General features: G+C 41.6%; 1 protein-coding gene across 1 annotated transcript in view; it reads right to left on the bottom strand.

The window, feature by feature from the left end:
* CCDC57 (coiled-coil domain containing 57) overlaps window positions 1–12248 on the bottom strand; it is a 132150-nt gene that overhangs the window by 63145 nt on the left and 56757 nt on the right. The window contains exons 11-13 of the mRNA XM_077833623.1: window positions 8256–8484; window positions 4895–5086; window positions 538–638 (exon numbers count right to left, since the gene is read on the bottom strand). Coding sequence (XP_077689749.1) covers window positions 538–638; window positions 4895–5086; window positions 8256–8484 — 522 coding nt within the window. The remainder of the gene's footprint in view (window positions 1–537; window positions 639–4894; window positions 5087–8255; window positions 8485–12248) is intronic.

Here is a 12248-nt window from a genome sequence, read left to right as displayed (position 1 = left end):
AACATTGGTTCTCTTGGCTCAGTCCCTTCCCTGGAGTCAGGTCTCTTGCCAGTTATGTGGGGAGAATCTTTTGCTGGTGCCAGAGGTCTGTGGAGATCTGTCAGCTGCAGCTTAGCATATAGCTCCTAACAGGCTGGGCTTCCTGCCACTATTCAGGAGTTATCTGTCCCCCGCAGCACACCTTCCAAGCCCCTGCTTTGGTGAGTTCTCCTGCTTAGTTCTTGTGGGAGCACTTCTCCTCAGGAGCTTCCTGTCTCTAGGAACCACCTCAACTGAGCCCTGGTAATCCTTTAGCAGGCTCATTAGCCAACCAGCCACCTAGGGATTTCATTACTTCCAGGTAGATCTGAATTGGCTCATTCTCCTTTACAGGAATCTGTCACAGGTAGGCTGGTCCCTGACACCCCTGTACAGGCCAGCCTGTGCAACAGATCTTGCTCCATATACTGAACATTTTGCTTGCAAAGAAAATTTGTATAACAAAAATATATAAAATAGCAAGGATAACAGCTTTGGGTAGCTCAAGATTCTTCATACCTTTTGTATGTGCTGTGTTACCATGGAGTCCAAGTGTGCTGTTCTGGCTTCCAGGTTCTTCAAAGGAGCTCCAGAGAAAACTTCATCAGCACAAAATGCACCTGAAAGAAAAGGGTAAATGAAGCAAAAAAAACCCCACCATAACATATTAGCACCTACAAGAACTACACCATGGATCAAGAATCTTTTATCTGAGCGATTTAAACAGCAACAATCTGGTCTGATTACAACACAGGTATATTGTTCCAGCATAGGTAATGAATATTTTATAGTAGACAGTCTTGAACATGCCGATACAGTAGGGTAACCTAACAGTATATGCTTATTATTTATCTTCGATAGACAGAAATACTTCTAGATAATACAACAGGGCTCATGCTTCAAAAATCATGAGCATCCACCTCACAATAACTTTGTTTAAAGGATGCTGTTTTGGTGGAAATAATCTTGGGCACCTGGTATTCACATTCCAAAATTAGTTCCAAATGTAAATAGGATGATTAGGAGATGGTAGCCTTAGAGTCAGCATATTTATTTTCAATAACCCTTGGAACACTTTTTCAAGAAGACTGAAAAAAATTAATGTTGTGCCAATATTTTAAAAGGGTGGACAGGACAACTCAGGAAATTATAGGACTGTCAGCCTGACATTGATCCTGGGCAAAATAACAGAATGGCTGATATGGGACTCAATTAATAAAGAATTAAAAGAGAGTAATATAATTAATGCCAATAAATATGGGTTTATGGGAAATAGATCCTGTCACGCTAATGTGATATCTTTTTATGATGAGATTACAAATGTGATTGATCAAGGTAATAACGTAAATATAATATTTTTAGACTTCTCTAAAGGCATTTGACTTGGTGCTGCATAACATTTTGATTAAGAAACTAGAACAATACAAAATCAACATGGCATACATTAAATGGAGTAAAACTAACTGACAGGTCTCTAAATGTAACTGTAAATCGACAATCATCATTGAACGGGTATGTTTCTTCTAGTGGTGTCCCTCAGGGATTGGTTCTTGACTCTACACTATTAAACATTTTCATCAGTGATCTGGAAGAAAACAAAATCATCACTGATAAAGTTTGCAGATCACACAAAGATTGAGGGAGTGGAAAATAACAAAGAGAATAGGTCACTGATAGAGAGCGATCTGGATCGCTTGGTAAACTTGGCAGAGGCAAACAATACGTGTTTGTATATGGCCAAATGTAAATGTATATATCTCGGAACAAAGAATGTAGACCACCCTATAAATATGGCCAAATATATCCTGGGAAGCAGTGTCTCTGAAAAAGATTCAGTGGATAATCAGCTGGATGCATGTTATCTGGACCTGCTAATTTAAAAATGTCTACTTTAGTAGCAGTTGTTTAATATCCTCCTGAGATACTATTGGAATGGAGAGAGTGTCATCGTTATAAGTAGTGCCCTTTGTTTTCAGGTTTTACCCTCCAAAAAACTGCAGGTTTTGAAAAATCCAGTATTCAGATTTTTCCATTTTCTACCTGGATTTTGTACCTGCTCAAACTCCCCATGCCTGTTTGCAGACTCCATAGCAGAAAGCACAGTGCACCTGCACAGGGGAGGGTAACTGCCAGTTGGTGACCGGTGTAGCTGCGTAAGATGGGCAGGGAGCCTGCTAAGACCACTGACTGCTGCAGTGATAGGCCAAAAGGAGTGGAAGGCTGCACCTGGTGAGTACTGGCCCTCTCCTGACCCCAGCCCTTCAGCACGGCCCAGGGCAAAGACTCCTCTCTGCTCCCCGCATCCCTATCTCCCTCCCCACTTCCAGACCCCTATTCCCCCTCCCTCTGTGGGTACCAGGAAGCCCATCTCTCTCCACCAGTCCACTTCCCCTATCCACCACCCCCACCCACCAGGTATCTCTCTCTTCAACTTCCCCCCATGAATGCTGGGCTCCCCTTCCCCCATCTGACACCTCCTCCACCTGCCACCAAATCAGGTACCCCTCTCCCTTCCAGACACCCCTCTCCCTGCCACCCCCACCCATTTCCCCTTTATGATAGCCCCTGTGAGCAGCTCGGTCTGGGGACATGTCATGATCTGGAGAGGAGCCCCAGAGCACAAAACCCCATCCACTGCACCTACCAGGCAGAGCTCCTGCCTGCCCCTGGGCCAGGAACAGATTGTTCTAATCTCCCTGTGTCTCTGAGGAGCAGAGCTCGAGAGCACACAATGTGGGGAGGAGGATAATGGCAGCCCCCCTGCTGTTTGCAAGTCAGTGACTGGGATCCTGCCCCTGTGCCACCTCTGTAACAGGAAAGATGATGATTTTGGGATCCATGAGTATTGGGGACCTTCCCTCTTCTCACCGGGCACCCCTTACCCACCACCCACAGACCTCAGCGATAGTCTGTGTGAGTAGCTGGGCCCAGGGACATGTCCGAGACTTCAGGAAAACAAGCCTTGGAAAAGACACTTTTCCTACACTCCCTAGGACTCCCTAGGACTTTTGGAATTCACACTTAATATAAGAGGCCTCAGTGCAACTGTGAAAGTCACCAAAAGTAAACTATTTTTGTTTTAAAAATAAGTTTTATTTGTCCAATGGGGAATGGAGATAATGATTTCATAAACAATATACTCTTACTTTTCTCTATTTGTTGCCTTTTTCTCTCTTCCTGTTCCCCAATATTAACCCGGATATTCACCTAGAAAACTGTGAAGTTAATTTTTTACACTCCTCTTTGCCTGTTTATTAATTTTTAAATAAACACTGCTAAATTCCAGGAAAATTAAATTATATGATATGATTACATCAGGGGGCAGGAAGGGCAGGTGTGGAGTGAAGCAGAAGTGAGGAGGAATCATAGAATCATAGAATCATAGAATATCAGGGTTGGAAGGGACCCCTGAAGGTCATCTAGTCCAACCCCCTGCTCGAAGCAGGACCAATTCCCAGTTAAATCATCCCAGCCAGGGCTTTGTCAAGCCTGACCTTAAAAACTTCCAAGGAAGGAGATTCCACCACCTCCCTAGGCAACGCATTCCAGTGTTTCACCACCCTCTTAGTGAAAAAGTTTTTCCTAATATCCAATCTAAACCTCCCCCACTGCAACTTGAGGCCATTACTCCTCGTTCTGTCATCTGCTACCATTGAGAACAGTCTAGAGCCATCCTCTTTGGAACCCCCTTTCAGGTAGTTGAAAGCAGCTATCAAATCCCCCCTCATTCTTCTCTTCTGCAGGCTAAACAATCCCAGCTCCCTCAGCCTCTCCTCATAAGTCATGTGTTCTAGACCCCTAATCATTTTTGTTGCCCTTCGCTGGACTCTCTCCAATTTATCCACATCCTTCTTGTAGTGTGGGGCCCAAAACTGGACACAGTACTCCAGATGAGGCCTCACCAATGTCGAATAGAGGGGGACGATCACGTCCCTCGATCTGCTCGCTATGCCCCTACTTATACATCCCAAAATGCCATTGGCCTTCTTGGCAACAAGGGCACACTGCTGACTCATATCCAGCTTCTCGTCCACTGTCACCCCTAGGTCCTTTTCCGCGGAACTGCTGCCTAGCCATTCGGTCCCTAGTCTGTAGCGGTGCATTGGATTCTTCCGTCCTAAGTGCAGGACCCTGCACTTATCCTTATTGAACCTCATCAGATTTCTTTTGGCCCAATCCTCCAATTTGTCTAGGTCCTTCTGTATCCTATCCCTCCCCTCCAGCGTATCTACCACTCCTCCCAGTTTAGTATCGTCCGCAAATTTGCTGAGAGTGCAATCCACACCATCCTCCAGATCATTTATGAAGATATTGAACAAAACCGGCCCCAGGACCGACCCCTGGGGCACTCCACTTGACACCGGCTGCCAACTAGACATGGAGCCATTGATCACTACCCGTTGAGCCCGACAATCTAGCCAGCTTTCTACCCACCTTATAGTGCATTCATCCAGCCCATACTTCCTTAACTTGCTGACAAGAATACTGTGGGAGACCGTGTCAAAAGCTTTGCTAAAGTCAAGAAACAATACATCCACTGCTTTCCCTTCATCCACAGAACCAGTAATCTCATGATAAAAGGCGATTAGATTAGTCAGGCATGACCTTCCCTTGGTGAATCCATGCTGGATGTGAGGGAGGGTATAGAGGAGCAGTAGGTTGGAGCAAACAGCCAATCAGCACAGGGCAGAGAAAAAGTCTGAGAACAGTTTTAACTGGAATGTCAAGAGGGCCCAAAGTATGCTTTGGCTGTTTCTGCTCCTACCAGCAGGAGTCTCAGGCTGGTTCTCCTTTGCAGTTCTCGTCCAAGGCCACATGGCAGGGAGGCATCAGCTGGATCCTAGTGGAAATTAATGCTGAAACATGTTTCTCTTACCATAAGTTTCATTGAAATTGTGGGTGTGGAGCTGAGTGATGGTTGGAGCTGAGTGGTGCTGAGTGCTGGATGGGTCATGAGAAGGAGCAGATGATTTTCTGGGAAACTTAGATGCCTTTTCTAGTTGCTCTTCCATTATCCAGCATTTGTGCTTTAACTTTCTTATTTCCTCTTCCAAGGATTGAACATAATCTACAAACATAAAAAAAGATCTTGGAAAAGGTATTTTAACTTAAACAAGCAATTAAATCATAGTGAGTTTGGCAGACCACTTGCTAGAGAATTTGCTTTTATCCAATCATACAATTCTAGAGTTAGAAGGGATCGCAAGGGTCATCTTAGTCTAACCCCTGCCAAAGTGCAGGATTTGTTGTGTCTAAACCATCCAAGGCAGATGGCTATCCAGCCTCCCTTTGAAAACCTCCAGTGAAGGAGCTTCCATAGCCTCCCTAGGCAGTTTGTTCCATTGCCCTACTGTTCTTACCAGTTAGGAAATTTTTCCTGAGATTTAATCTAAATCTGCTATGCTGTAGTTTGAATCCAATGCCTTTTGTGGAAAAAGGAGAATGTTTCACCATCTTTTTTATTGCAGCCTTTCAAGTATTTGAAGACTGCAAACATATCCTCCTTAAGCTCCTCTTTTTCAAACTAAAGAGAGACATTTCCTTCAGACTTTGCTCATATGGGTTGCATTCCATCCCTTTGATCATCTTTGTTGCTCGCCTCTGGATCCTTTCCAGTTTCTCTCCATCCTCTCTATACACTGGTGACCAAAACTGGACACAGTCCTCCAGCTGAGGCCTAACCAGCGCCGAGTAGAGCAGTACTATCACCTCCCCTGACTTTCATGCTATGCCTCTGTTAATGCAACCTAAAATTGTATTTGCTTTTTTGCAACAGCATCGCATTGCTGACTCATGTTGAGGTGGTGATCCACGACAGCTCCCAGATCCTTCTTAGCAGTGCTACTGCCATGCCAGTTTCTCCCCATTCTTTATTTGTGCATTTGATTTTTCTTCCCGAGGTGTAGCACCTTACATTTGTCTTTGTTGAATTTCACTTTGTTGTCCATAGACCAGTTCTCCAATTTATCAAGATCCCTCTAAATTTTAGCTCTATCCTCCAAAGTGTTGGCGGCCCCCACAGGTTTGTGTCATCTGCAAACTTGATCACTGTGCTCTCTATATCTACATCCAGCTCAATAATAAAAATGTTAAACAACACTGGACTCAGAACAGATTCCTGTGGAATCCTACTTGAGATATCCTTCCAATCCAACATCATTTCATTAATAGTTACTCTTTGTTTGCAGTTGTTTAACCAATTATGTATCCACTTAGTGGTAGTTCTGTCAAACCTGCATTTCTTCAGCTTACTTATCAGAATGGCACATGGGACTGTCTCAAAAGCCTTGCTGAAGTCCAGGTATATTATGTCCACCACATTCCCCCATCCACCAAATCAGTTGCCCTGTCAAAGAAGGAAATCAAGCTGATTTGGCATGATTTGTTCTTGATAAATCCATGCTGGCTGCTAGTGATCACCTCTTCATCCTCCAGGTATTCGCAAATTGAATGTTTTATACATTGCTCTAATAGCTTCCCAGGTATCAGAGTCAGGCTGACTGGTCTGTAGTTCCCTGGCTTCTCCTTTTCCCCCTCTTTGTAAATGGGCACCATGTTAGCCCTTCTCCAGTCTTCTGGGACCTCTCTGTCATCCATAAGTTCGTAAATATTATTGCCAGTGGCACCAAGATTTCTTCAGCTAATTCCTTCAGTACCCCTCAGTACCACCTTGAATCAGCTGACAAGAGTACCATATCCTCCAACTGCTGGAAACAGAAAGAACTGAGCTCTGGCAGCTGCAAACTTTTTATATATAGGACGATGGCATCAACAAAAAGGCCCAATGGTATTGTCTTCAGCTATTAGCAGGGAAGAACTATATGCACATATCAGAACTAGCATAGAAGCTTGAAGAGAGAAGTGTCCTTTAGAATTAATGGATAGAAATCTTTGATTGAACTGATTAATCAAATTGTTTCACTAACAGAGTATAAATTAATAGGTAAAGTAAGAGTTTACGTCTAATGAACACCTCTGCACATAATAATTAGCACTGCAAGGTTTAAAATAACTGTGTTAACTATTCTTAACTATTCATAACTATTCACAACGAAACCTCGAAGTTAGGACAGAATAAACAGCCATTTTGGAGGGGAATGCAGCAGGTGCAGGAGGATCTACTTTGCTGGGTCTGTCTGGTTTTCTCAGATCCAGAAAATGGTCTAGGCTGGCTTTGGAGTAATTCAGAGGACTCAGAAGTTGAATGTTTAGCTAAGTGAGGCATGTGCAGTGAGCCAATATGCAGTTCAGCTGCACATGTTTAGATTATTGGCAAAAAAAGTGTTTAAAAAATCCATACCAATTGTACCATGCATGTGCAAAAGGGCCATTAAAAGGCTCAAAAATGGTCAAATTTTCACCAAAACATTCAAATGCTTCTCTTTTGGGATGGTTATTTCCCTATCAAATTACAAAAAGAAAAGGAGTACTTGTGGCACCTTAGAGACTAACCAATTTATTTGAGCATGAGCTTTCGTGAGCTACAGCTCACTTCATCGGATGCATACCGTGGAAACTGCAGCAGACTTTATATATACACAGAGAATATGAAGCTCATGCTCAAATAAATTGGTTAGTCTCTAAGGTGCCACAAGTACTCCTTTTCTTTTTGCAAATACAGACTAACACGGCTGTTACTCTGAAACCTATCAAATTACAGTTATCTTTCCTTCCCAAAGTTCAAAAAGGGTCACAAGAATTTCTTTATGAAGGGGAAATTGTAGTTTTCATTCTCCTTATACTAAAAAAAGTGAACAATTTTGGCCCAACTTTATTTTAGAAAATTTTTGGTAGGGACTATGCCTGCAAAACTGTATCTCGAATGGTTAAATTTTCAGCAAGTAATGAGCTGGGGGTTGCGAACAGGAATAACTGGCCAATCTTAACTATAATGGTTGCTACCAGTTCCCCCTGTAACGTATTGGTTCATTCATAACCCATGTATTCTTCTCTGGGTTTCCTGCTGAGTGATGAGTATTTAAAATACACCTCTCACAGGTAAGGTGAAAAGGAAAAGAAAAATGTAAACTGTGATACTAAAATGTTTCAAAATATAGACAGATAATATTAATTAAAGGGATACATTCTAAAATATTTTTTCTTGTTTATAACTAGTATTTCTGTTAAATAAGATGAAAATGGTATTCTAAGGCAAGAGCTGTGACTTAAGAGGAAAATGTGAAATGCCATACACATCTGCTGCACAGTAGCACTTTCAACCCAGTTCTCTATATTACCAGGAGTAAATATGACTGTAGAAGCCTTAGCATCAGTGGCAGTTTGCTGTCTGTATTGTATCTTTTCTTTCCTGGGGAACAAGGATGGTGTCTGATCACTGAGAGTCTCCATTTCTTTCCTCATTTCTGCAATAGCAGCCCGCAGGCTGGTGTTCTGTTCCTTTAGCCTTTGGATCTCTCTGGCAGGAAAATCTTTTCCAAGAACTCCTTTATTATCACCTAGAAACGTCTGAAAAATAAAACAGTGACATCATGTTGTTATCAATGATGGAGACAAACCAGGGTCTTGTGTCTTCCAAACACAGCAAATAATAATCTGCTCAAGGTTAAAAAGTACAGTATTAAGATCATATGGGAAGAGAACAGCTGAAAGAGGAAAATAATCAGGTAACTCTGGGAGTTACCTGAGAGAAAAGTACAACAGTTAGAACTGTGGTCAGATTTATTAAAATGACTGAAAGAAAAAGTAGATCAGTTTAACTGACAGGAATACCCTCTTTCCCTCTCTATTCAATGGAGTTTCTATTTAAATAGGGTCCTTCATCAAAAGCAGAGACAAGAGAGAACGTTTTGCACAGATGGGTATAGTGTCTCTCAGAGGCAGAAAGGGAAAAATTACAAATGTAAACAGAAATGTAACACTGAAAATAGCTCAGTAATAATTATTGCAGTCAACTTAAAATGAGGGAAAAATAAAAGCAGCCAGTATGAATAGAGAGTCAGGTGAGTTTCAGATATATATGGCTATGCAGTTTGCACTTTCTTATAAAGTTGCTGAAGTGACTCTATAAGAAAGGTTACACAGTAACTAGCTTTCCATAGTCAGCCCAGTTTTGTCCCCTCACCTTACTACTTCCTCAGAACAAATTCCTTCCACCTGAAATTTCTTGTGTAGAGAAATTTCTGCCAGAGGAGAATTTTTGAGAAAGCATAAGATTAATAAATGTAACAAAATGCTTGGTTTAATTATGCTATTATATGATATTTATATGAAATGTTATGAGAATGTAAAATTTAAGTATTGAAGTTGGGGAGTGCTCGCATCTGGGTTTGTGGCTCATATGTGATGAATGGGAGGTGGTCTGCAGCAGAAGGTTTGTGGTCCATATTAGACATGTTATGACACTGTGGTATATTGGGTGTAAACAAGTTGTTGTTGGACAGGCAACAATGAGTATTGATGTGGGGCCAGAGTTAAGGTTGTTTGTGTAACCTAAAGGGATAGATTCTCAGCAGCTGAAAACTGCCATAGATCTACTGACTTCAATGGAGCTATGACAATTTACACCAGCTGAGGATCTACCCCTAGAACCACAATACATTCTTCACTTTCATCCTTCAGAAAGGCCTATTATGAATACAGTTCTGCCAAAATCTCAATGGGGTGAAGCAACAGATATTAGCAAAGTCAGAAATCTCCTGTCCAGCCCCAAGGAATTTTTCACATTTCTCAGTGATTTGCAAGTTCTTTAGAAGGATTTAAACCTAAAGCAGGGATCAGTATTACAGATGGTGGAGGTGTTGAAAGTTACACATATAGCCAGAAAGTAGTGTTTAGGGATTCAACTATGCTTGGGATATCCTATTCTACTGCACTGCAGTCCTTAACACAATATAAAATGTGAAAGTAGAAAAAAAAATGAAAGTCCAAAATTAATGCACAAACTGAATGTATCTTGGAAATATGTATTATCTTGCTTATTTGTATTAGATATACAGCTACATTATGAAAAAATATGCTGGGGATATGGTTCTCCATCTTTCTTCAATATTCTAATAGACCAGTCTCTTCCCAATGTTCTAAATCCTACCTGCAGATTTCTTCACCACATGATGGTTTTTCGTGTCCAGTTTATTCCATTTTAATATTTACAGCATAATTAAGCACTGCTGAAAGACTCCTTATTGCCTGCTTCCCTATTTAGAGTACAGCAACCACAAAAATGTTTTCCTCTGGAATATTTTCAGATTTTCCTTCTGTTCTCTCAATCTGGGATTCTCGACAGTCTTCCAAACTTTTATACAGTCATAGGTGGCATAATTATGTAAATACACATGACAAGCCTGTCCCTTGACTGTTACCTGCAGCAGTGGGATGATCCTTCTGTCTACCTCATCACAATGAAACTTATAAAATAGTAATTTTTTAATATTTCCAACAGAATTTAATTTCTTTCGGGTCTTTAGCACATGCCATTCAAAGGCAAAAATTATTCCCTGAACATTATAATTCCTTCCACTGAAATATTCAAACAAGAAGCCAAATCTCTGTCCAAATACAATTTATGTGCCTGCTTTCTATTTCTGGTCATATATGAGCTGGGCCAGAGTCAAGTATCTGTGGACTACAATCTTCAAGGACAGAAGGCAGCAAGAATGATTTTGCAAATACTAAAAGGCCACTTTACTTCAACAAGGGACAGGAAATATACAGTCCTTCAAGGACAGCCACAATGCCATATTAATATAAGATTAAAAGCACAGGATATGAGAAAGGGACTGGGGAGGAGCCAACCACTTCATCTATGTCCACAACAAATTTTAAAACCATATTATTACGTAATGAAAACACAAACTAACTTTCACTTATAATCTGTTTTTCTAACTAACTGCAGAAATAAATTGAGGAAAATATAGTACATTCGTCCTAAGATCCTCAAAAGGAATGATTCCTTGTAAAATTTTTGGTGCGGCCCAGAGGTCAGAGGTACAAGCGGCAGAGCCCTCTATAATGGAAGTCCGGGGGCAAAGCCCCATAGTAGGAGAAAATACCTGCCATACCTCCATCATACCTGGTGCATGGGGTCGCAGTGCCACTCAAGGATAGACAGTATACTTATAAAGTTTGCAGATGATACCACGCTGGGAGGGGTTGCAAGTGCTTTGGAGGATAGGATTAAAATTCAAAATAATCTGGACAAATCTGGAGAAATGATCTGATATAAATAGGATGAAATTCAATAAGGACAAATGCAAAGTACTCCACCTAGAAAGGAACAATCAGTTGTACACATACATGGGAAATGACTGGTTAGGAAGGAGTACTGTGGAAAGGGATCTGGGGGTCATAGTGGAGCACACTGTTGCAAAAAAAAGCAAACATTCTGCAGGAGTGTTGTACTCAAGACACAAGAAGTAATTCTTCCATTCTACTCCGTGCTGATTAGGCCTCAACTGAAGTATTATGTCCAGTTCTGAGTGCTACCTATCACGAAAGGTCTGGACAAATTGGAGAAAGTCCAGAGAAGAGCAACAAAAATGATTAAATGTCTAGAAAATAGGACCTATGAGGAAATATTGAAAAAAATTGGTTTGTTTAGTCTGGAGAAGAGAAGATTGAGGGGGGACATGAAGTACATAAAAGGTTCTTAGAAGGAAGAGGATGAAAAATTGTTCTCCTTAGCCTCTGAGGATAGGACAAGAAGCAATAGGCTTAAATTGCAGCAAGGGAGGTGTAGGTTGAACATTAGGAAAGGCTTTCTGTAACGGTAGTTAAGTACAGGAACAAATTGCCTAGGGAGGTTGTGGAATCTCCATCATTGGAGGTTTTTAAAAACAGATTAGACAAACACCTGTCAGGAATGATCTAGTTATTACATAGTCCTGCCTTGAGTACATGGGACTATGACCTTTTGAGGTCCCTTCCAGTGCAATACTTCTATGATTCAGGGAAAACTCAGCAGAGAATCATTCTTCCGTGCATAGGCGCTGGGCTATATGGGCTCATGGGGGACAAGGACACACCAATATTCTGGAAAGCAGGCCCAGCCCTACCAATGTTTAAGCCATGAGTGCAACCAGAAAAGGGGATCCAGATTACTTACTGGGACACCCCAAATTTGAGTGGCATTGGGGGCATCTGGGCCAAATTTGAGTGGCACTGCAACCCCGTGCACCAAGTATGTTGGCAGGTATTTTTCTCCTCTTTGGGCGGCTCCACCCCCCAGACTCGGGATGGGATGATGACTATTGCCCTAAGTCCCATTGTGCTAA

The sequence above is a fragment of the Eretmochelys imbricata genome, chromosome 14, assembly GCF_965152235.1.
Source record: "Eretmochelys imbricata isolate rEreImb1 chromosome 14, rEreImb1.hap1, whole genome shotgun sequence".
NCBI classification, from domain to species: domain Eukaryota; kingdom Metazoa; phylum Chordata; order Testudines; family Cheloniidae; genus Eretmochelys; species Eretmochelys imbricata.
This window is presented reverse-complemented; position numbering and strand designations above follow the sequence as displayed.